We start from the raw sequence: 26600 nt of genomic DNA on the forward strand, positions 1-26600 counted from the left end.
TTTATACTGGCTTGTGTCTTTATGTGCAGCTACCAAAGCTGATAATGTACTTTGTCTCCAAACATAATCATTGTTGCACTCTCACTCTATCAAATAACCTCTGTGTCATGATACGCTCATCCATTCATGGTAATCTTAACTCTGCTGTGACTGGCTCAACCCAAACCAGCAGTGCAGGCTGCTACTAAGCTGCATTTATAGGTCAGTCACTTCACCCAAGAACCCATGTGCATGCCGGGGGATTTCACCCTGCCCTCTAGAAGCACAGTCACTCAACCAGCAACAGTAAATCCTTCATTCATACATCTTTGTGCAGTACCGAAGACACACTTATGTTGCAGAACAGTTCTTATAAGGGATGAGATCTGCTGAAAGAATTTAATATTGGTGTTAAAATCAAGAGCAATATCCATGATCCAGGTTTAAAGCAATGCTTGACCATTTAAACATAAATTAATTATGATTAAGAGTTTAATGGGGTTCACAACCCTGCAGGCGAAAACGCAGACTGGAAATTTAGTCATTATCATGCACGAGAGGTTGGTCGTCGTTACATCACACCTCAGGCTGCCTGATAGCGCAGCAGGTCAGCTGCACAGCTGCTTGTGCCTCGGCCAGTTCAGGGACCTGCTGGAGAACCATGTGCTGATAAATGTGGAGAGACACATTTTCTGCAGTCAACTGTAAAGCCATAAAAATTCTGTTCTTCCGCCATATTGTGTAAATTTAGGGCAGTTGAGGTAAAGGTTCAGTGGACTTTGCTGGAGCAGTAGTAGGTAGGGCTTTATGTTTCCTAGAGTAAGGATTGGAACGACGGTTTAGAAATATTTTGTGTACTGAGTAAGTGAAGGACTTTCATATAAGAGACTCATTTTTATTCAACTATTTATAAGATTAAGGGAAATCTGCTGAATTTTTCATATACTCACCCAACACAAAATAGTGCATAATTGTAGAGTTTAAGACAAAAGATTTAATTTTTTATTTTTAAATATATAAGAATCTGAAAATTCATGCATTCAAACTACTTGCCCCTCTGGTGAGCCTAAATAAAGTCCATTGCATGTTAGGTTTAATTCAGGGTTGGGTTATAACAATTACTAACTTCTCGTCAATGCTGGTTACAGTTAATAGGAAAAATGTTTAATTGAAAGCATATTTTAATGGCCTAGTCAAAGCATAGAGCTAAGTCCAATTGAGATATCTCAAAAGTTGATGTTAACGGATCATCTCCACTCAGAGCGTGAGCTATTTAGCAAAGAAGTGGAGTCAGGGAGGCTACATAAAAACGCACGACCTGTGAAAAATCCATGAATCATTTACTTTCCACCCCACAATTATCCACTCTTTTGTCTTTGTCAGTCACATAAAACCTCAAGCTTCGCGACATCTCGCTATGTCACCAAAGAGCTGAAATCTCATGACACCAGGCAAATCTTTCCCCTGAGTCACATGAATAGCTTCATTGTGCAACAGCCTCCCTCCGATCAGACTTCCCGTTAGCTTTCGTTCAGCCGGCCTTAGACAGTCCAGCTGCTGTGGCACCTTGTTGGAGCAAATTAGATGCAAACTGGTGGGAAGTGACTACTGCTTACAAACATCTTCCCTGGAAGTCTGAGGAAGCATCTGGGAGAGTTTTGTCCGTGCGAGAAGGAAAGCAGCCGCTCAGTTCCTCCAGAACCTTGTCTGTGCTGAAGGTGAACATGTCTTTTATACTCACAGGACAGGTATACTCTAGGTTAATAGATATTTTTGCAAAGCTGACACTCCTAACCTTTTGCTTAGATATAAAATTGCACTAACCGCCTTTAACATAACAAAAGTAGATTGATTGTTGCTGCGCTTCCTGTGGAGTGATGTACAATGAGAAGATTCATTATTATTAAATGTTTTGTGGGATATTTTTTGAAAAAAGACGATAATTCCATCATATCTAAGAGTTTGCAGCTGTAAAAATGTCAAAGTTTTAAATTGAATGTTTTATCTAATATCAGAAATATTCTTGTAATTTACTCTAATGTTTTCTCCACTGTAAAAACTTGTAATTTTGTGGCTCATTTATGTGTGTTTTCCCTCTCTTTTCAATGTGCTGGTGTTTACTAAGAGCACGGGATACACCATGAGACACGCTCGTGCAAGAACATGTAATTTATTGGCCAACCCTACATGACAGTGCTGTCAAAACAGGAAATTACACGTTGCACAGAGTTAAGGCAGCAGTGCCTGCAGGGAGTTAGGGGGGATAAATCTGACCATTGTGTCTTAATGCTTTAACAAGCTTAAAGAATCAGCCTGACAGCACACAATACTTTCACACTCATAAAACCATCAGATCTACTATCTTAACTTCAAGGCTGGGCCGCGGGCCAGATTTTCCTGGTGGATTTTATCGCAGGAAAAATTTAAAGCCACACTTCTTATTTGAAACCCTTTAGAAAGTGGTGAAAAAGGAAGTTGAGACCTGCACAGTTTACCAAGTGAAACTTTGTCTCTGCAGGTGATGCAGCAGGCTGAGAATAGCAGCACATTACGACTCCTGGTTGCTGTTTATCTGTGCTGACAGTTATGCTTATTATAAAGGTCCTGAATGATGTTTGCTGATCTGCTATTAGTGGCTGACTAACGTGCCTCTTCAACACCGTGTCATTCAATGGTCAGTTGACCTCGACAGTCAGACAGGCATGGTGGCTATCGCTTGAAGCTGTCAGCATATCGTGCTTTATAAAAGCGACTGTCTGATCCTGACAAGCACTTCTAGATCAACAACAATTCCCATCTCATACCGATAATCCCTCATCACAACAGAAGAACATTTACTTTTTGTCCTGTGTAATCTAGTCAACCTTAATTATTTTTTAAAGCCAGATACAAGAACTCATAGCGATAGAGTCACACACTGTGAAAATTAAACTCGTTACAAAATATATAAATATTGATATTGTTAAATTGTTACGTTGATAAACTACATACAGTGGAAAAAGAAGCCTATACACCCATACTAACGTACCATGTTTTTATAATGTGACTGTATGAGTCTGCATGCTCTCCTACGCCACGCAGAATATGTCTGCTTTCCGAAATAACCACCACATTCTCACCTGGTGTCAAACAGGAATCAGTACACACCAAAACCACAAATGACAAATGACGTTCAGATTGAATTCCATAGAAATAGAGCAGTCAGAGGGATGCTATTATCACAATGTATCAGTCAGGAAAAGGTTAGAAAACAATTTCCAAGTACATGAAGAAAAAGATATTTCAACAGAGGTCTGTAGACTTTTTACATCTACTGTATTAATATTACATATCATGTGAAATTCCTGTTCCTCTCCTCTGTAGTTCAGTCTGAGTTAAAAATGTGTGAGTTTTTTTAAATTATTTTATACAAAACTATTTGTGCCACTGATCCATAAAATATATCTGTGAACAATACATTTCACAACTCACACACATTTTCTTCAAAGTTTACTGTAAAAGATGTTATATTTAAGTTAGTAATTAGTATTACTTATTAGTTAACATATACAGAATTTGTGCATTACCATTTTTAAGACCATAATTTGTATTCTAACTGATTTCGTTTTCCTGTAGACCAGGATGGCGAGTTGTGGCTCGTGTTTCTGGTGCATCATTTGGCTGGTGGTACTCCTGTGCATTGGCTGGCCAATCAGCATCACCTTAGGCGGTCTCTACGGTCTCATCAGCCCCCTCACCACCTGCCTTGGCCTTGATCGACTTTCTGACTTACTGCTGGAGGGGGCCAACGTAGGCCGGACCTGTGCCAACAACATGAGGCACTGCAAGCCTTTGTGCTGAGAGTCACCCTGAGTGATCAGGACCTGATCACACAGGGGTCACAGGCAACTCCCGTTTCTATAGCAACAAAGCTCCTTCACAGAGATAGGAGCCGATGGTGTCTGTTTTATTTTGTAATGAGTGGCATTTGATAAACTGGCATTCTGTCTTGCAACCTCTGTTACCAAAAAGTTTGAACGCTGGTTTCCACCTCTGCTGTTAACACCTAATTAACCTCGGATTTCAGTTTTGTGTGCAAGAAAATAGGCTTTGCATTCATGGTCCATGCTCTCTGTATAATTCATGGTGACACTGCATGCAGAAGATAAGAATGAAAATGGCATTTTAACAATAGGACTGTTTAGACTTGTAAAGCACTGTACTGAAACCTAGAATGCGATTAAAACTGCTTTAAGCTTGTCCTCTGTGGTTGCTGATTGACTCGTAGTGTGTACTGTTTAATTAGGAAGCAAACAGAAAAAAATTTGACAGTTTGACATATGAACAACATTTTAATTCTTATAACACACATGCTATTTAAATAATTCATTTATTCAATTCAATTCTAATACTAAAATACTTTACTAATCAAAAAGGAAAAAATAGTTCTTGTAACTTGCTTTATACATGTTTCTTAAAAGAGTTTTTATAGATAGATGTCTGTAGGTAGTAAGAATCTTCTCCGGTTGTCAGTATTACATCAGTTCTTAAAAAGCTTCTGACTGAAAACCCCTTATTGTTGCATCACAGCCTCATAAAGAACATGCTCAGGGTTGATGTAATGTTCGTTTTATGAAAAATTCATCTCTACACAATCATCTCCAGAGGTTCTATAGCAGTCATCAGAACAGAGAAATTCTTCATCAGCTTGTTGACCTTTTTTAGGTCACTGGCTCTGATGCTGCTACCTCAACAGATGATGACAGAAGAGATAACACTGTCCACAACAGACTAATAGACCTACAGCGTCTGACTGAAAACACTGAAGGATCTAACTTTTTACAAGAACTACAGTCTGCTCTTTCCCTACTGCTACAGCAGCAGCAGCAACATAAAATGTTTTTAAGACCACCGAGGGAAAAGAAGTCTAACTCTGCTTTGTGTATATTTGAGTTGATGGCCTGCCATAAATCCAAATATCTACCCACCAACCAAGAATCAAGCTGACCAGATGGCACTACAAAACTTCCATTTTCACATAGATTATAGAATATTTGAGTTGAATCCTGACCTTAGGTGTTTATGCCAGACTTTGACCCTGATGACCCCATGATGGATGCTAAAGTGACAGCCAACGATGGAGCAAACTCTGATCATCAGAATGTTTTTGTATCAGAATGTTTTGCTGGTTGTTTTGGTTTTTTTTTTTGCATATTTGACAGTTGTAAAATTAGTGAATGCCGCATTCTGCTTACATCTTCTTAATTGATTTAAAGGTTCAACATAAATCCTGGAAACCTTTTCTCTTCCTGACTGCAGTGCAGAGTGATTCGATTTTTTTTGTTACTTCCTCTCTCTGATGTAGACTAAATGGTGGCGATGGTGGAAGCTGTACTGAAATATCACTGTCTGCCTTATCAGGTTCTTTGCTGGTTCAGTCCAGCAATGAACCACATACACTGACATAGATGTTTGACAGGAGCTGCAAACTGGCTCTTCAAAAGCACTTCCAAAGTAGCTGAAATCTTACTAACACAAAGGGGGAGAAAGCTATTAAACTTGAAGAGTAAACTAAAGACTTTCCAGCAAAATTTCAAAGGGAAAGCTATAGTGTTGGGACCCAAACAGAATATCTTTCAAAGCACACACACATCATAACATCTTTTCATGTTATTTTAGGAATTAACTAATTCATACACACGACTATAACTAACTGTGACTTTACAGAAAAAAAAAATGTTCTGAAAGCCCTGGCTAATGGTTTGGTTCACATATCCACGCTTCCATCTTTTAAGGGAAAACTTCTTGAAAGTAAACTGAGTGCTTTAATAAAACGAAAGCCTGAAAGCAGTTATACGTTCTTGGGCTTTGGGCAAAAGTTTTGACAGTTTGAGTTCTTCTAAGTAAAAACTGATGTCCAGATAAATTCCTCGGAACTGTAACGTTAATTAATACTCCATCTGCTTCCGTTTGTCTTCTGCACGTTCACATTCATCCAGTTTTAAGTGCTCACAAAAATGATTATGTGTGAGTTATTTTAGCGGGTGGGTGGATGGATGGATGGATGGATGGATGGATGGATGGATGGATGGATCTGCTTGGTAGATTTTTTTTGTTACAGAAATGAGTCTATGAACATGTTTAGACCACCAAAAAAATTTATCACTTAGCAGTGCAGATCCCTGTACTGATATTACAAAAGAAATATTAATATGGCTAATATGTTGTTACTAACTACATTAACAACATATTAGCCATTTATTTGATTGAAAGAGCTTCTTTAAAGTTAATGGCCCCTTTTCCTCAGCATTTCCAACTTTTACTGTTCCATGAAAACCTTATAAAGCCCCTAAAATTTTAAACCGATGGACCTGGATAAATACAACTGATCTGTTTTCTTATTGATATCAATTGATGTGTGATGCTGACTGGCTTTCATAACAGCATTTCTGAAGCCAAAAAAGCTGCAAAATTGCCTCAACATGAGAATTACAGATTTTTTTTTTTCTGCAATAGAGGCTCACTCAAACACATTGACAGTATTTCTGCACATAGTAGAGCAAAACTCTGTTTAACTGTATTTGTCAAGGTGAGGTGTGAGGGTACTTTGCTTAACAACTTAGAAGCTGTCTTAATATTTTGACTGGCAGCACACAGCCTGAGTCAGGACCAAAATAGCTCCGGATACCGTCCTCAGAAACCCCCATAAATACTCTCTCAAATAATCTTACTGAGCTGCCTACCTACAAATCTGCCAGTGTTGTAGCTTATTCAAATTTACCCACATGAATATTTCATTTTCATTTCAAACTGCTTTTCATCATAATTTCAGATTCCTTATTGTTGACTGAAACACAGCGTCAGAATCTCACTCTTACTTTAAAATGCATGCTGAGATAAATTTGCTAAAAAAAAGAGGCGAAGACCCTAGTGTGTGTTGTAATATTTACAGAAGTGCCATCTGAGACCCAATTAGATTGCATTTTTATATACTACCCGGATTTGCTCCCAAATATCCTGAAGTGAGACCCTGCTTGCCAAAAAAAATAAATAAATTAGCCCAGTTTTTAAACTACTTTGTCTGTTTTTCCTCCCAAAAGCCTTTGCAGAGGGCACAGGAGGGAGGCCTTCAAGCCAAGATGACAGCACCGAACTGAGAGAATTAAAGAGAGGCAAGCTAGTAAATTTTTCATCGAAGTCTGAGACTGACCATGAAAAAGGTTTGATGCTGTCTGGCTGCGAGGAGACCTCAGAGGCAGAGAGAAGGAATGACAAGAGTAGATGTCCCATTTCAATTAGCCACATACTGCTCAGAAACCTCACCCCATTAAATTCACAAGCCATCGCCAAAGAGTTTGGAGCAACACAAGTGTCATGGTTAGTAAATCTTTCAGTTTCCGGCTGTTCAGATTGTTTTAAACTACTGTGCACAGTTTATAGCAACTGCCAATTTTGACACTATTTTTTTTCCCGTCAACAAATTGTCGTTTCAGTAAAGGCACGGGTAGGGCCCAGCTGAAACCATTCAGTTTAACGCAGTCAGCAGAATGATTTGGAGGTTCAGCTGAAGTAAAGAAGCTTCAGAAAGCTTGATGCTTGAAAGTGTCTAGCAAATACCACAACTGTGTATTCCTGAGAGAAGGAAGGAGGAAAGTAGCCAGCGGTCCAAAAGAAGGGCAATGAATAAGCCATTTCTACATTTGACTTCTTTTTTTTTTTGGAATCAAGTTCTTAAAAATAAGGAAATACAATGTTTTACCAAAGATAAAAGATAAATATTAAAGTAGGCTATATTTAGTATATATAAAATACAATTTTCAAAAGATGATTTCATTCATTAAGGGGAAAAAGCTTTCCAATCCAACTTGGCCCTATGGGAAAAAATTATTGTCCCATTGATGAATTGTCAGTTGACTATTTATTTATCTTTATTTTATTTCTTTTTCTTAGGAAACTTAGCCCTATTTTACAAGTCAAATCCAGGTCTGGATATTTTCTAATCTGCAGATGTAATAAATAGTCTCAATAGAATCTCTCTGTAAATCTCAGACATTGGAGTCATTGACATTCACCACACTGTCTCAAAGTCACATCTAGGAGTAACAGGGAGAACTCTGATGATATTCATTTGGCTAAAGTTCATTTCGGTTTTCCAAGAACCTGGACAAGCCTGAAGTCCTCTGGGTATTGGATTGTTGGGAAGTGAAAGAAAAAATGGTATTGGACTAGGAGTAGGAGTGGTCTTTTTCCTGAAATGCATCTATTTCATAATTCCACACAGTATACCGAGGAGGGACTTAATACAAATGCATATAGCACTTTTCAGATTTTTAGTTTGTTTGCTTTGTCTCTCACTGTACAGTTGTGTCTGCCACATAAACCCAATAAAATACATTAAAAACTGTGGTTGTAATGTGACATCTCATCTAAAACCAGCTCTCCTTTACTCATGTGGTCAACAAAAAATGTGTGTGGCATATCTGAATAAGCATCAAACATAAAAACCATGCATTCATTTGAAAACGAATCTCGCTTTCTCTGCAGTTAGCTATAGCATACTGTACATGTCAACGTTTGCAGAGTCGCTGCAGAGACAGTAACAGCGATGTGAGCCTTGTACTCCTTTGAGGTACTTCATGCAAGACTTTAGGAAAAACCAACAGCTTGTCACTCATTATTTATTGTAGCAACCAGAACAAGGGAACCCAGTTTCCACAGAGCGTTTTCCTTGCCTTCCATCTGCTCTGACCTTTAAATGCCCCCTCAATCATTATAAATGAAGCAGACAAGTTGAAATAAAAAAAGAAAATCCTTACAGAACATTAGTATTGAGTGAGTTTTTGATGGGCAACTTAAATGCCACAATCTGGTACAGGCACATTCCAATATGTCTGCATGTTATTGACTAGAGCACAAAGCCTTGCAAATGACTTCCCCTCGGGGTTCTTGGAATGGCTTTTTTCCTCTGATTAAGACGCAAAATTCCCATAGACAATCAATATGCTTTTTGTTTTCGACAGTTTGTTCCTTATTATCTCATCTCTTCTGCTGAGTAATGAAGCTGATCTCCTGAGGGCTCGTGAGTGGTAGAGTGATTGTGCCACTGTGATTTAATCTCAGTAGCAAACGATAGAGTGAAAGTCACACTACGAGATCTGAGCAACCCTCTAGAAACCCTAAGTTTAACACAGGCAGTTTCACACCTCTGTGTTCACTGGGAACAGAAGAACATTTTCTGATAATATGCCCTTTTTTGTGTCTGTTATTGTTTTTATTGTGCAATTTGAATTTTAAAATCTGCAGAAAAGGCAAAAAAATAAATAAATAAATAAATTCCATTGTCCTTTTTAGCTTTCACAATAAACTCAAAGGCAGTTTCTCTCTATCCATAGCCCTAAATGAGATATGGTCAAAAAATGTTAGGAATGTTTGAATACTGGGGCAAAAGGACGCTTAAAGCAGACCACTGCCTAAAATTCATTACATAAGAGCCAAACAAAGAGTCACACAGTGGAGGGTTATGGCTTGGGGTCGGTTGACAGCAGCATATGATTCATGGCTCGCTGTGCCCTTTTGTCGTGTCCTCCTTGTGGAGGGACCATCCACTGCTTTTAGCCAGTGTTATTTCACAGCCTTCAGAGTTTTGCTCTCTGTCTGATGCGAGTAAACCGGCAATGTCATTTTCAGTGTCTTCTTCTTTTCCGTCTGTGTGGGATTAGAGAAAGAATATGCGGCATGTCACTACATGAGATGCTCCTTTTTTACTCAGACTTGGGAACTTGCAAACAATAAACACTACCAAGGTTACTTTTGATTCACCTGTGGGGGTCTATAATTATAGAAAATCTACTATATTTATCCCGTGTCACATTAAAGCCATACTACGGTAAATTTCAGCTTGAATTACATTATCTAACTCAAGCTGAGTTTTGCCACATTGACAGTATAAACCAAAGGTCTGCAACCTGTGGCTCCAAAGCTGCACATGATGTTTTAGACCATATACATTTTTACCCAAAAACAAATACTTTAATAATGCCGGAACAAGTCTTTTTTCAGTAAAAACAACAAAAAGAAAAAGATTAGTTTGACCTATTTTTCAATTTTCTGTTTTTTTTTTTTTTGCTGATGTAAAATAATAACTGATTTGGAGTTTTTACAAAATTTTTAACAAACAAATATGTTTAAAGCACCTTCAAATAAAATTCTTTTGTAGGACTGTCTTTTGTCTCAATTACATTTGCAAATGTTTATGTTTTTATCTCTGGCACTTTTCACATATAGAGAATTAATTTGAGCAAAAACAAAAAAAAAAGATGAAGTTCAAGTTCCCCTTCTGATTGTTTGGAGTGTCTTTGAAGAGAAATGTTGGTGTCTTTGTCCCCTTGCATAAATGAGTTTTCTCTGGGTACTAAGGCTTCCTTTCACAGTCCAAAAATAAAGAAACAAAGACTGTTAGGTCTTGAGACTTAGACTGTTAGGCTAAGTCTCCCTTAGGTATGAGTGTGTGTAGGTTGTGTGTTTCTGTGCTCTGTAAAGCATTGGTAATCAGGGTACCCTATCTCAGTTACTGACCCTTGGAGTTGGGCACCAGATGACTACAACTAATATTACTAAATGACCCTTTAAGGATAAGATATAAAGATAGATTGATTAACGGACAGATCAATAGATATATAGGAATTTTGAGTATCTTAATTGCCCTCCACTACAGCTTATTATATTAAGAGAAGCTAATAGTAAGTAAATATGTGATTTACTTTGTGAGTAAATTTCCTTGCAGAATCCCTATGACATGTCCAAACATAACCCATATAACCTGCACTTGCTTGTGGAATACATGCATACACATTGATCTCATTGTAGAACCAAAACTGTTCTGGGCTGAAACTGAAATCCCACTACAGTAGAGAAGGGATGTTTTGTCTGCATGAAAGCTTCGCTGTCTTTGCAGAAAATCAAAATGGGCATGGGGTGGTGGTTGGGGGGCAAGTCAATCGTCTGCTGACAGCAGCTGGAGGAACAAGTGGTCTCTCTGTTTGGCACTGTCAGCTCGCATGTGTCTTGACAGTCCAAAGACAAAAACTAAAACAAAAAACAAAGCAATGGATTTACTACATGTTTCATGTCAGGAGCTTCTTAGCTTGCTCTGTTAAGTTTATTCTTCCTGATTTAGTTAAAATAAACAGCATTTTTGGACTATTACAAAATATGAAATGGAAATTAGAAACATGTGACTATGTCTTACCTATCATGGACATACTGAGGTTTCCCAGTAATGATACAATGACTCATCAGTAGGTAAAAGATCAAAGGCAGGTTTGTCATTGTCTCGCCCACCTCATTGCCCTCTTCCATATATGGTTTGCAGGCACAGATGTCCACTGGGGAGTTCCCTTTCCTAGTGATGCCATTCATGGAGCGGTTGTTGACAATGGGAGCAATTGGCTTCCAAATATAGAGATGGGGGTCACACTACTTGGCCTCCAGGGCCTTTCTTCGTGGTATAAATCGTCTGGCCATGATGTCTCAACACCTCTTGTTTTCGTACTCAGAGTCTGGCCCCCACTTACTAATCTGGTGAGTATCAACACGACTGGCTCATACTAAATGATTATATATTTGGGTTTTTTTGTTACAATAAAGTGGGTGACGGATTTTAATATAAAATAGCAGTGATTCCACTTTCAGTTAGCTTGTTTGCGATCTTCTGACTGCGCTGGATCATCCTGTTGTACTGACCTGAGGGCTGCAGGCTTTAAACTTTTAAAAGATTGACAAACACTAGCCTTTTATGCACTAGTGTTTTATTTAAGTAGTCTACTATTGGTCCTTCTCAACAAATCATATTAACGTCGAATGGTGGATTTTATAAGTAATCTTAGCTTCATAAGACAAAGACTGACTTTTGATGCATTGTGATGAATATGTTTTACAGCTAAAATTTCTGTTTCTCAAAAAATGTGAACATTACATAAGATTTAAAGAAGATATTCTTAAGATATGGAAATGTTTTATGTTTTTCTGTTTGAATTTTCAGATCTGGATTCTGAACAAATATGTTAAATCCAACGTTTTCTTTTTACAATAATGATTCTTTGTGTCTCTGATGAAAATAGAGCTATAAATCACAAACATGGTTCTATTCCAGTTGGCTAAATTGTGGCTACATGCTGCCCTTTGTGTTTCAGAGTTGACAAGATGTGTGATGATGAAGAGACCACTGCTCTGGTGTGTGATAATGGGTCGGGTCTGGTGAAAGCCGGGTTTGCAGGAGATGATGCACCACGAGCCGTGTTTCCTTCCATCGTTGGTCGCCCACGTCACCAGGTAAAGAAAACTATTCAACATATGCAAAGACAAAAAAAACTCATAACTTGAATAATTACACAGCAGAAACTAGTAAAGTTGTGCAAAACAAGTTCATAATCCATGCATAGTCCTCATTTCTGTGCTCACACAATGAAGTACGGTTTTGTTTCGCATCATGAGGACTCAAACACATCACTTCCTATTTCTCATGTTTGTCATATTTAGGGCGTCATGGTTGGTATGGGCCAGAAGGACTCATATGTCGGAGATGAGGCCCAGAGCAAAAGAGGTATCCTGACCTTGAAGTATCCCATCGAGCACGGCATCATCACAAACTGGGATGACATGGAGAAGATCTGGCACCATGCGTTTTATAATGAGCTGCGGGTTGCCCCTGAGGAGCATCCCACCCTGCTCACAGAAGCCCCTCTCAACCCAAAGGCCAATAGAGAAAAGATGACTCAGATCATGTTTGAGACTTTCAATGTCCCCGCCATGTATGTGGCCATTCAGGCCGTGCTGTCACTGTATGCATCTGGGCGAACCACAGGTATGACTGAATTTTCAGCTGTGCTTTTTATTCACAGAGACGGTGACACTTCTGACATTAGAAATTTGGCTCATCTCCCAGGGCAGCATAATCGGGGGCGGAGGGGGCACTGTTGGCCCTGAAGCTCTCCTCGACTATTTGACATTTAATTGTTTATTTCTACGTCTTGCTAGATTATACTACACACTCTTGTGCTGTGCGCAGTATAAGCTCTGAAGGAATATGGCTGTATATCACAGCTGGTTAAAAGTCCTGATGTTGGTATCCATTTTAAAACTTTTATTCAGTATTCAAAAAATAATAATACATTTTAGTGTTTCACATTGAATCTGGACAGCATTTCACAATTGCTGCTTCGACCTTTAAGATATGTCCACTGAATAAATATGACATACATAAATATACACAACAGATAAAGATGAGTAAAAGATTAACGGTCCTTTAAAAGACAGATAGTGATTTGTGAAATGAAATATGACTATGACCTTTGGTCATCGGTTGCAGGTATTGTCCTGGACTCTGGTGATGGTGTAACCCACAATGTACCGGTTTATGAAGGTTACGCTCTTCCTCATGCCATCATGCGCCTGGACTTGGCTGGTCGTGACCTCACAGATTATCTCATGAAGATCCTAACAGAGCGAGGATATTCTTTTGTCACAACTGGTGAGTCTTAATTCCAAAAAAAAGCACCAGATCTAACAAATGACAACATGAGGCATCTTATTTAAACAGTCTAGATGAACAAAAATGGCCAAGTAAAATAAATTCAAAATAAAATTGTTTAACTGTTCAATGAATTATCTTAATGAAATGTCAAATGCTCTTTGAAGAAAATTCAAAAATAGTTAGCTATTAAGCAAGTAGAGCGGAAAAGATTTAGAGTGTTTTAATCAAAGCTTTGCTTTAATGATTAATAATTGTCTGACAACTTTTAAAATGATCAATGTCTGCGTATCTGCAGCTGAGCGTGAGATTGTGCGCGACATCAAGGAGAAGCTTTGCTACGTGGCTCTGGACTTTGAAAACGAGATGGCCACCGCAGCGTCCTCTTCATCCCTGGAGAAGAGCTACGAGCTGCCCGACGGCCAGGTTATCACCATCGGGAACGAACGTTTTCGTTGCCCAGAGACCCTCTTCCAGCCCTCCTTTATTGGTGTGTAAACGTGCACTTAAACATCCAAACACCCATACTAATATCACCAACATATTCTGTGATCAGCTGAATAGTGAACAAAGTGAGTGGCTTAGCAATAATAATTTAGAAATTGTATAACTTGAAACCAGATAGATTATTAGATACTGTATTCAGAAACAGTGTTTGTTTGTAGTATGAATTTTCTTTTCTTTTCTTCTGCCGTGTGTGCACCCCAACATATGAATTCCCATGGCAACGCCACGCCCCTCTCTCTCTACTCTATTTTTCTCTAAAACAAATTTGCAAGTAATCTGAAAATAAAAATTAAAGGTGAAAGGATACCTTCATTTCAAAACAGTTTAAGAAAGGTCCCCTTTTCTAGCTAGAGATTTTACAAGTATCAAAATGTATTTAGAAACACCCATAATCTGTGCTTTTCACAGTTGTCTCTATCCGAGGTGACCCTCATGTCCAAAACTAGTTGGAAATGTTCTTTGTTAGTTTTCACAAAGAGGAAAAAATCAGTCTTAAGCTGTGCTCAGATATCTCTGGTTAGTATTCATTTGACAAGTGACATGTCTAATTATGTAAAATTTTGCAAAAGAGATGATTTTATCCTACTGCTCTCAAAAACACTAAAGTAGCTGTTCAATATGAACAACTTTTTCTTTCTTTGCTTTCACCATGCGCACCACAGGGAAGTGCTTATTTCCATAGACTGAAATGCAGCTAACTCGTTTGCATTTCAGTCGTATGCACCCCAAACAATGGTGCCCTGAGTAGAAAACTATATTTTCTACATCAAGGATCAAGAAGAAGCAAAACATCTTTTTTTTTTTTAAATTCATGTAAAGTCTGAGCTGGTGTGACATTTGTTTACTTACCTAATTTTAAAGTGATTCTTCATTAGAAATGCTAAATGTTAGTTTTTAAGAACTTTCCGTTTATAGGATCCAGAGCACGGCTGTCTTCAGTTAAAGATCACAGGTTATCCACCTCAGATATGCCGTCCCATGACAATACAAGCAGCCATTTGATTTATGTTTGCAGCTGTTAGTGGAGCTATCCCATTCAGCACCTGTCCTGACAGCTGATGGTGGCATGTTTCTTGCTACAGATGATTCCAAAATACACTCAGCTGTTTCCGTTCACAGGCATGGAGTCTGCTGGTATTCATGAAACTACCTACAACAGCATCATGAAGTGTGACATCGACATTCGTAAGGACCTGTACGCCAACAACGTCCTCTCTGGTGGGACCACCATGTATCCTGGTATTGCTGACCGCATGCAGAAAGAGATCACTGCTCTGGCCCCCAGCACCATGAAAATCAAGGTAATTCAACTCTCTGCAAAATGTCTCGTTATATATTAGATTGGGCAGGTTCGCATCATCATAAATGTGTTTTTTGGTTTAGATTATTGCCCCCCCTGAGAGGAAGTACTCTGTGTGGATTGGTGGCTCCATCCTCGCGTCTCTGTCCACCTTCCAGCAGATGTGGATCAGTAAGGAGGAATATGATGAGGCCGGACCGTCTATAGTCCACAGGAAGTGCTTCTGAGGAACTTTATTTTCTTTCTCTAACCATCCTCTATTATCTTCCCAGCAATTTATATCTTGTCAAAGTCTATGTTTATGTATTTGGAATTTATAACAGGATATGTATATATTTCAAAATAAATCATTTTTAAGAATTTGTTTGTTTGTTTTTTCTCTTGACCCTGGGCAGCAGTGGCTCTCTGAGCTCTGTCCTTTCCTCACGTGATGGCTGAGTAAAGGTTATTGAAGATTTGAATTAGAAAAGATTACAGCGAGAGAAGAGGATCAGCCACCTCATGAGAAACATTCATTTAGTGACAACACTGGGTCACGTGACCCCTAACCCCGGATTGAACAAAGCAAATAAGAAACTGAACAATGGCAGCAATAATAATATTACTCTTAATATTCCGAACAAGAATAATGCTTAGAATTATTATTGCAGTTAATGCTGTTATTAATATAATAATATTTGTATTGTTATCGCTTCTGTTGTAATGATCATAGATGAGTTTCAAAATTCCAATTAAAAATAATCTAAATTTCTTAAGGATTTAAACCAGATGTGCTAAGGTTTTAAAAATAAAGCTATAAAACAGAAATATAAACAAAGTAGGTTTTATAGTGATCAGCAAGTTTGGACTTTCAAATTAAAGCCTGTCTTTAAAAAGAAAGTCCCACTTTTCATAGATTAGCTTATGTTAAAAGAAGATTCCACATTAGTAATAGAATTAAATCTGATATTAAAATAAACTTTGCTGGTATTTCAAAACTTTATGTATGTGCCACAAAATAAGAACATCATAGGTTGTTTCAAATGGAGAGATGACGATACACGAGATTATGTTTTTCTTTTGAATTAAAGTTTAGGGAGACTCATCACATAAAAAATCTAATTTTTCCATCGTTCAGTTTATGTTGATTTTCATACATTTGGCAGGTGCTTCAACCAAAAGCCCCTTACAAATGAAAGTTTAACAATGCAGCTTTTTACAAAGGTAGGCTTTCGAATCTTGACGGGCTTTAAATACCAGAGCTGACGGATGGTCCAACTAAACCTGCGGTGAAAAGACAAGCACACTGAATACACACTTCATTAGAGTAAGCCCAGTGCAGCATGATAAGTTACATTCTCTGGGTGTTATATGGAGCAAAGTATCATATTTTGCTTCTATTTTCAGACTTCAGTGAGAGACGCAGAGAGGCAGAGAGGCAAGCAGGCCACTTCATAAAGTGATTAACAACTTGGATGGTACTTTCACTCTGTCACTGTATCCACAGCGTCATCTTTGCTCGAGGTGGAAACAACAGCTCTGCCATCCGGGCCAACAGCCTGTGACATAGGGAGGGATACCTCTGGGCAAAAGAGGGAGCTGTTTTCTCTACCAGAAAGAGAGGAGAGGCTCCATTTAGCCGAGAGTCGACTCCATGGGTTTCAAATGTTGAGTAAAAATAGAACAATATATATATACTGTACATTTATATATATATATTTTTTGGAAAGAATTCTTATATCGAAAGCTGGGACATTGCATAAGCAAACTGAGCAAGTGCCTAATGCTGGAAAAACAGGAAGGGGGACCCCAAGATAACTTTCCCACCACTTCATTTAAAAGTTTCATAGTGATTTAAAAGGAGACTTTTACATTCTTCTTTATATGTGTACTAGTTGTAAACAAATGAAGAAGACTTCTATATTTTGACATATATACATTGATAGCCATCACTTATTGCAGCAGATTTTTTAACGGTGTATTTTGTTGCTTGTGTTACTTTTTTTGCACAAGTATCTCAAAATCTTGATAAACAATTTCCCATTTACTGTAAACTTTTAAAAGAACAATCCTCCTTCCTGATTGATGACTTGTAACATTATTTATTTAGAATTAAGGCCACATTAAATCCTGTGCCAGCGATGCAGTGTCTTGTACTGGCAGCCTATATGTCATGAGTACTCGACTATTTTTAGTCTCACGATAAAATACAGTCCATCAGTTTATTAGTGAAAATTAGACAACAAATTGTCCTGATCAAAGTTTGTTACATGCCATGTAAGGGAAACAGGATGCGGAAGAGTCTGCTCTGGTCAGATGAAGTAACAGTTAACATCATACTCCACAATGTGTGGTAGACAACTCCCACAGTACAACACACTAACCTCACTATTCCAATGGTGACACACGGTGGTGGCAGCATCATGCTGTGAACATGTTTATCTTGAATAGAGATAGAAAAGCTGGTTTAGCATTGATGGAAAGACTGATGGAGCTAAATATGGGGCAATCCTGGCTGAGAACAAGTTTAAAGCAGCTGGGTCAAAGGTCAAAGATGAGTGAAATGCACATTCGTTATGATGAAATAGTTCACATTAAATTAAATGTATATGTTAAAGCGCAAGCAGGAATGGAAATTGGTGAAAAGATTTCAAAACTGAGGTTTTTTTTTAGATGTGTAAAGCTTGCAGAGACACACCCCCAAAAAACTGTAGCCTACTGTCATGAAGTGCGGGTGGTGAGAGTGGTGAGGCAGACGCTGTAGACCCAGGATGTGGTAAATTAATGGTTTTAATGATGAATATGTCTGAATATTCAAACCAGTCCAAAACCCTGTCAGCACAGCAGAGCGGGAAAACAAAGCTCAGCACTGGTAGCACAGGTACACGAATGGACATGAAGGAACAAACAAACGACTGACTGTTGGTAGACGAGGACCCGACAAAGAACAGACACACAGGTGACACTAAATACACTGGGGGTAATCAGGGAACAAGAAACACCTGGGAACTAATCAAGGGGAGGACAGGACAACGAAGAGACTTAAGGACACAAAAAACTCTAAATGAACACAGAAAACACAGATCCTGACAGTACCCCCCCCTCAAGGGCGGCTACCAGACGCCCAAAAAAAAAAAACCACAACAAGGGTGGGCGGAGGGGCGCCGGACGGGGGGCCAGAGTCCAGAAAAAACAAAAACACAACAAGGGTGGGCGGAGGGGCGCTGGACGGGGGGCCAGAGTCCAGAAAAACAAAAAACAACCCACCATCGTGGGCGGAAACACAAGAAGGGCCAAGAGTCCAAAAACAAACAAAAAACTACCCACAGGGTGGGCGGAGGCAAAGGAGGCAGGAACCACGGAGGTGGTCCGGCGGTCGTCCGCGGCGGCGGGAACCACGGAGGCGGTCCGGCGGCCGTCCGCGGCGCTGGAGGCGGGAACCACGGAGGCGGTCCGGCGGCCGTCCGCGGCGCTGGAGGTGGGAACCACGGAGGCGGTCCGGCGGCCGTCCGCGGCGCTGGAGGTGGCGATGAGTCCCGGGGGCCGCCCACAGACGGCGACGACGAGCCCCCCGAGGCAGGGTCTCTGGTGGAGCACAGGGGGTCTCGGTCGGAACGCTGGGGGTCTCGGTCTCGGGTGGAACGCAGGGAGTCTCGGTCTCGGGTGGAACGCAGGGAGTCTCGGTCTCGGGTGGAACGCAGGGAGTCTCGGTCTCGGGTGGAACGCAGGGAGTCTCGGTCTCGGGTGGAACGCAGGAGGTCAGGGTCTCAGGAGGAACGCAGGAGGTCAGGGTCTCAGGAGGAACGCAGGAGGTCAGGGTCTCAGGAGGAACGCAGGAGGTCAGGGTCTCAGGAGGAACGCAGGAGGTCAGGGTCTCAGGAGGAACGCAGGAGGTCAGGGTCTCAGGAGGAACGCTGGAAGTCAGGGTCTCAGGAGGAACGCAGAAGGTCAGGGTCTCAGGAGGAACGCAGAAGGTCAGGGTCTCAGGAGGAACGTAGAGGGTCTCGGGAGTCGGGGTCTCGGAAGGAACGTAGAGGGTCTGGGTCTCGGTAGGAACACAGGGAGTCTCTGGAGGAACACAGGGAGTCTGAGTCGGAGCGCTGGGGGTCTGGGTCTCGGAAGGAACACTGGGAGTCTCGGAAGGAACACTGGGAGTCTCGGAAGGAACGCCGGCTGGAACGCCGGCTGATTTGGCCTCGGGTGCGCCGGCTGGAGGTGAGCCGGAGCGGAGCCTCGGGGCCGGCTGCGGGGGCGAGCCGCAGCGAAGCCTGGGAACCGGCTGCGGGGGCGAGCCGCAGCGGAGCCTGGGAACCGGCAGCGGAGGTGACAGCTCCGGAAGGCGACGAGGGGCCGGGTCCACCGGCGGCTCACGTCGCTGTCTCCGGGCGGCCTGGGGTGCGCCGGCTGGAACACCGGCTGATTCGGCCTGCGGTGCGCCGGCTGGAACGCCGGCTGAAACGGCCTCGGGTGCGCCGGCTGGAACGCCGGCTGAATCGCCGGCTGGAGGTGCCGGTCCCGGAACTGGAGCGGGCTCTGGGCTGGCGGAGAGACTGTGCGGCTTGGGAGGCAGAGGGTTACCTTTCAGCACGGCCGCTGCTGTCTGGAATTGCCACTCTGCCTCTTGTTGTAATTCCGCCAGTCCCAGATGCGGGAGTCGCGGGATCCACTGATCCAGCAGGAGGACCAGGCGTATGGATGTGTTCAGCCGCCGATGGGCTGAGTACGGGCTTGCCACCACCGCTACATAGTCCTCGACGGCTGTCCACAAGATCTCTGGGTCCATGTTGTAAAAAACAAGGCGTGCCTCACCGTACTTCCTGGTCGGGTCCTACTGTCATGAAGTGCGGGTGGTGAGAGTGGTGAGGCAGACGCTGTAGACCCAGGATGTGGTAAATTAATGGTTTTAATGATGAATATGTCTGAATATTCAAACCAGTCCAAAACCCTGTCAGCACAGCAGAGCGGGAAAACAAAGCTCAGCACTGGTAGCACAGGTACACGAATGGACATGAAGGAACAAACAAACGACTGACTGTTGGTAGACGAGGACCCGACAAAGAACAGACACACAGGTGACACTAAATACACTGGGGGTAATCAGGGAACAAGAAACACCTGGGAACTAATCAAGGGGAGGACAGGACAACGAAGAGACTTAAGGACACAAAAAACTCTAAATGAACACAGAAAACACAGATCCTGACACCTACAAAGTACTGGTTCATGTGAGCTGGATACAAATACAAAACAAAAGTCAGAAACCGTGGCACTCCAGGTGGAGCTACACCGACTTGTCTTTGTGTACGTGACGCATAGAAGGGTGTTGTGTGCGTGTGTGCGCGTGCGCGTTTGTGCCTGTGTATGCGTTTGTGTGTGGGGGGGGGGGGCGTGCATACTACTTAAAGGCGGATTAACGGTGCAAGACATTAAATCCAACCTGCCTCCATCCAGACACAGCGCGCAGCCAATCAACCTGATCTGAAGATCGAAAATAGGAGGGCTTACAGTAATCAGCCCTCGGAGTCTCATGACAAGGAACAGTGTGGCAGCGTTGTGGGAGCGCTCGGCACACACAGCAGGACGCTCACTGGCGCTGCGCTCTCAGCTCATAACCAACCAGATAGCGCGAAGCGAGACAGAAGGGGGGGACGGGGACGGTATAGGAGCATCCAGTGACGGATGCGTTTTTTAGCTGGTTTTGGACGCTCTGGAGTGTAAGAACATCGGGAGACAGAGAGAGGCCGAGCGGGGAAATTAAGCCGGGTGCTTTTTTTTTTTGGAGGGATTTGACCAGAGTGCCCTTGTATCGTCGTCTCCTCCGGATGATCAGAAATGGGGGAATGGACTATACTAGAGAGGCTCCTGGAGGCTGCTGTCCAGCAGCACTCTACTATGATAGGAAGGTAAGATGATCTACAAAAACCAAGAACAAACCGAAGAAACGCAGCAGCCTCCAGGATCGTCTTTAGCATGGCACCCCAGTCCCCCGTTTCTGTGTTGTGGCTCCAGGATCGTCTGTGCCGTGGTGTCCAGTGATGCTTCGTGTCTGTGTTGTGGATTTTTCTTGTCTTGTTCCCCAGATCTTCTTCGTCTTCTTCTTTTTTTTGCTTCCTTTTTGTCTTCCTCCTAAACGAGACAGCTCAGCTCAGATGACAGCTGTCTTTTAGGAACCTGGGATGGTGCTGCAAAGTCAAACAGCCTAAACTTGAAATTCATGTGTAGCCGTTCCATGTGATCATTCATCCGTTTATTCATTTGGTGGCTGGTCGTTGAGTTTGAGTGGTGGTAATGCACTCAGAGGAGGGTGGCAAGAAAGAGACATCGCCTCATTTCATTAGCATGCTCACACAGGTACAATCACAGCAACGTCGATTGCTGACGTGTCATGATCATTAAATCACAACCACACGGACATTCATAGTAAGAAACGCATTTCTCAGAGAGCGACCAGTTCCAGCACTGGACAGCTCCTTACATTGCAGAAGGGCGCTCCTACACTGAACAAACAGTTAAGATACATTTTCACATTGCTCTTCTTGTATTCTTGTAAGAAACACGTTTTTTTTTTGTTTGTTTTCGCAGAGCGTCCGTTTCAGCACTGGACAGCTCACTAAATTAAATCCGAGAGCTCCGGCACAGCTGAGGGAACATCTACTCTGAACACATAGACGTGCACATAGTGGCACATGGTTATGTTTGTTCTATTGTTTTATAGGCTCACAAACACAAATATGAACTAAAAGAAGCACTTTTTTTGGCTGACAATGTACTGTTTCAGCATTTGACAATGTCAAATCAAGTGGTGTTGAACTAACTTAAAACCGGGCGCTCCTAACACGGAATACCAACAACTCGCACCCGTTTTCAAAAATGTTTTGTTTGCTTGGTTTCTAGCATCAAAAGACACGACATGACATTTTAAGAAACTCCTGTCTTCTCTCGGAGGGGATCCTGCTCCTGCAGGGGACAGATCCCTAAATTAAAGTCGGACTCTCTCGTTTTCCGTCGATGTGTTTGCTTTACGTTTTGCATTACTGTAAAGACAAATTTCATTAATCAGAGCTCCCTGTTTCAGCCACAGACAGCTCCTTAAGTTAAATCCAAACACCCATACATTGAACACATTTAACGCACATATTTATTTATTTATTTTATACACATTTTCTTCTTTTTTTTTTTTAGATATCTTTGGTTTGCTTTCGACATATATTGTAAAGATCCTTTCTTTTTCAAAAAACGCCCTGTTTCAGCACCGGGCAGCTCTCTTGGATCATATCCGAGCGCGTCCGCACTAACAACGTTTATTGCACATATTTTCACATTGTTGTGTTTGTTTTCTTGCTTTTTAGGATCCTACTAACAGTGGTGGTCATCTTCCGGATTCTAATCGTAGCGATAGTTGGAGAGACTGTCTATGATGACGAGCAGACCATGTTTGTTTGTAACACCTTACAGCCGGGCTGCAACCAGGCATGCTACGACAAGGCATTCCCCATTTCACACATTAGATATTGGGTTTTTCAGATCATCATGGTGTGCACGCCTAGCCTCTGTTTTATCACGTACTCTGTGCACCAGTCGGCCAAGCAGAAGGAGCGGCGGTACTCCACGGTCTACCTGACGCTGGATAAGGATCAAGATTCTCTGAAGCGAGACGAAAGCAAAAAGATAAAGAACACCATTGTGAACGGAGTACTCCAGAACACTGAGAACTCCACCAAAGAAGCCGAGCCGGACTGCTTGGAGGTGAAGGAGATCCCAAATTCGGCCATGAGGACTACAAAGTCCAAAATGAGGCGTCAGGAGGGCATCTCCAGGTTTTACATCATCCAGGTGGTGTTCAGAAACGCGCTGGAGATAGGCTTCCTGGTGGGCCAGTACTTCTTGTACGGGTTCAACGTCCCGTCCGTGTACGAATGTGACCGCTACCCCTGCATCAAAGACGTCGAGTGCTACGTGTCCAGGCCCACGGAGAAGACCGTGTTTCTGGTCTTCATGTTCGCGGTCAGCGGGTTCTGCGTGGTGCTGAACCTGGCCGAACTCAATCACCTGGGCTGGAGGAAAATCAAGACGGCCGTGCGGGGCGTGCAAGCCCGGCGGAAGTCCATTTATGAGATCAGAAACAAGGACCTGCCGAGGATGAGCGTGCCCAACTTTGGCCGCACGCAGTCCAGTGACTCTGCATACGTGTAAAAAAAAAAAAAAAAAAAAATCAACCCATGATGGACATGATGGACAGCTCCGCACGCCTAACACTTATGTCATGACTTTAAAGAGTGGGCAGATTTATTTATTTACTTTATTTATTTTCTGTTTGATTTGGTGATATTTTATGGACTTCAAGACGAACGTGGATCACACGTTGGTTTACTTTTACTTATTTTATTAATGCACTGATGCAACTTTTTAAGTAACGTTTCTACTTAAAACGTGGAGACCATGTTGACGTGTTCGCAGATTTACTCTTTCTTAGGCTGAACTTGAAAAGAGCAACTGCAAAAGAAGAAGAAGAAGAAGAAGAACTTGCACTAAAAGAGGTGAACACATGAGAGCTTGATAGTATCCAAATGTGCTGACATTTGTTTCCACCCATATTTCGTTTATGTGGCACCATTAAACAGGGAAAATATAGCATATTCCTACCAGACCTATATAAACTCATCATATATATATATATATATATATATATATATATATATATATATATATATATATATAAATCCTTACTTTTTAGCTAAAATACATCAGTTTGGTCAACTCTTTCTTCTTGTTTGTTTTTGTTGCCTGTGTTGCACCACTGACCTTAACATATGTAACCATTCCATTGCTTTATAGCTATAACTTGCAAAATAGTATCTGGTGAATTTGCTGCAAAATGCTAACGTCTGTGAATTCCTTAATTTAAGACACACCAAAGCGCCCACTGCTTTTATTTGTGAGTGTTTATTTTCTTGCTTTTCGTGTAATCAAGTGCCATACTTGTACATAGACATTATATAAATTATAAATATATGTATACATATGGATATATATATATATAAATATATAAATATCTGATGATAATAATAATCATGAAAGCTGATTCCTTGCTTGGATTATGCTCAATACTGGCCAATTTATTTTTGTTTGCTCCAAATGTATTTGTTGTGGTTTGACTGAAGAAATTAAGATATTCTGATTTTTTCCCCCTGTCTTTTATTTTTGGAAATGTCTGGGAAAAGAAATGAAGTGCTAGTTTTTTTTTTTTTATAATAATAATAACAAGTCTCCCTCCAATCACAGCTGGTCAAATCTGAAAAGAAAAGCACAAAGTTGAATTTTTGTCAATGAATGGGCAATTACAATCTGCTCTGGTGCTACAGTTTTTCATAGAATGGTTTTAAATGTAACCTTCTGAACCAGAAAGAAGAAGAAAAAAACCCACAAACATATTTTTTTCTGTGGAAAATAAAAATGGGATTCGTGTACACCAGAAACATGTGCGGTGCGGTACTTTGTGTTCCCTGCTGTGGCTTCTTTTCATCACAGAGGTATCCGGTGGAAGTTGTGTCTTGCTGCAGTGAAGATGTTAGCCACACCCACTACTGCAGGACACACCTGGTGCAGAATCTCACCACTCTGCAATGTGTTGCAATTCTAGTGCTGCTTCCTTGAGACACATCAATACTTTTGCTCTGAGATAACACAGCATGCATTAAACTAGCGCAAGCCCTTAAATGTATATTCACAGGCTATTAGTGTGACATTAATGTGCTCTACTCTACAGGGATAACAAACAGCTAATCATGCCTCTGAATACGTGCACTTTGCTCATCCCATCCTCTTTAATTTGACAAAGGAGGCAGCCAGAACAAAAGGAGGAGAGGGCGTTGTGCTACTTGTGAAGGTCAGAAACAAAAGATGGGGAGAAATAATAAGACACAAAGTGTTCAGCTGTATAACCGCAAAAAAAAGGGAAGGGGAGAGATGTGAGAAAGAAATGAAGACCTTTGGAGATGAAATGAAAAATCTGAAGCTGTTGATAGTTGTTCTGGGGGAAGGATGGCATCTCTACGCCATCTCCCTCCCCACCCTCACTGCCCACCCGCCTCGCAAAGATGACTCTGCAAAGCTGGGAGAAATCAAAGAGCAGCTGTACCTGCACATCCATCTCCAACTCAGCAGGGACCAGAGATTTTGTCGTGAACTCAAAAAGAAAAGAAGACGAAAGCAGTCCTATTAATCACTGTCATTGTGAACCAGCACCCTGTCATCCTCATTAGCTATGAAGTCAACAGCCTATGGTGGGATGCAGTAGAACAAAATTACAGTTTCAAGAATAATATGTTACTATCACAAAATTAGGTTGTTTATCCAGAGTGCAACCAGAATGTTCTTGTTCTAGTTCTTGTATTCTCAGCCATTTTCTCTGAAACATTCAAATGGATTCATGCAGTAGCAAACTTGTTGGGACATTTTCTGAAACCAGTTATGCATCCTGATGACTTTGCATTACATGAAAATCAAGAGATCAAGAAGAATGTGATCACATCATGTACATAGAAGTTATTTAAAAAATTACACTTTTTTTCTGAATGCCTTGGAAACTTCAATCACTGCATTACAAAAGGGCTGTAAACAATTTTGATATGGCAAGATGAAAACGAGAGGCAAGAAGCCCACAGATCCTTTTCCCAGTTCGGGTTTTTCTTAAGTCAATTTATATTTTACAGGTCAAAAGAGGTTAAAAATCAACACATTAAAAGAGAGGTGTTCCCATTATTATGTGGTGTATAAAAGAAAAGTACCTTGTTCCATTGTTCACATTCTGAATAGGAGTATTCAGAATGTGAACAATGGAACAAGCCCAGTTATAACAATGCCAACTTTAGTTCATGTTAGTAAGAATAAATGTGCAGCACATGAAAGTTAGGCAATTCCGATTTCTGACCGATTAGCAAATCTGAAGGAGTGTTGTAGAATCAAATTACTTAAATACAAATGCAAACTATAATATTGGAATATTAAAACCTTTAAAGTATTCATATTGTGTTTTAAATGCATTGAAAGTTGAATTTAAAAAAAGGCACCAAAATAAGCATAAACGGGGACAAACCTTAAAAATGGCACCTAAGACGCTCCAGATACCCTATCACTAAAAATAAAGGTCTCTTGTCTGACTTTCAGGAAGGTGTAAGGTTATTTTCCGGTCAGCAGAGATCAAAGCCAAGAGTAGGACTATTAGCTTTTAAGTCTCAAAAATATAATCTGACAGGTGTTGGTTTGAAGAGGCTCAAGCAGCAAAATAAGCAGAATTTTGAAAGATGAGGCACAGTAAGCAAAAAAATA

General features: G+C 41.1%; 2 protein-coding genes across 2 annotated transcripts; both read left to right on the top strand.

Annotated features, from left to right (window-relative positions):
- The first annotated feature begins 11390 nt into the window (after nt 1-11390).
- Nucleotides 11391-15655, top strand: LOC116708901 (actin, alpha cardiac muscle 1). Its single transcript, XM_032547035.1, has 7 exons — nt 11391-11538; nt 12150-12288; nt 12496-12820; nt 13325-13486; nt 13785-13976; nt 15113-15294; nt 15377-15655. The coding sequence occupies exons 2-7, from the start codon at nt 12160-12162 to the stop codon at nt 15518-15520; spliced, it is 1134 nt and encodes a 377-aa protein (XP_032402926.1). The 5' UTR covers nt 11391-11538; nt 12150-12159; the 3' UTR covers nt 15521-15655.
- Nucleotides 15656-20696: 5041 nt separating this feature from the next.
- Nucleotides 20697-24748, top strand: gjd2b (gap junction protein delta 2b). The gene is made up of 2 exons (XM_032547996.1): nt 20697-21175; nt 22622-24748. Exons 1-2 carry the CDS (start codon nt 21105-21107, stop codon nt 23463-23465), a joined length of 915 nt encoding a protein of 304 aa, XP_032403887.1. The 5' UTR covers nt 20697-21104; the 3' UTR covers nt 23466-24748.
- The last annotated feature ends 1852 nt before the right edge of the window (nt 24749-26600 follow it).

The sequence above is a fragment of the Xiphophorus hellerii genome, chromosome 19 (assembly GCF_003331165.1).
Source record: "Xiphophorus hellerii strain 12219 chromosome 19, Xiphophorus_hellerii-4.1, whole genome shotgun sequence".
Taxonomy (NCBI): domain Eukaryota; kingdom Metazoa; phylum Chordata; class Actinopteri; order Cyprinodontiformes; family Poeciliidae; genus Xiphophorus; species Xiphophorus hellerii.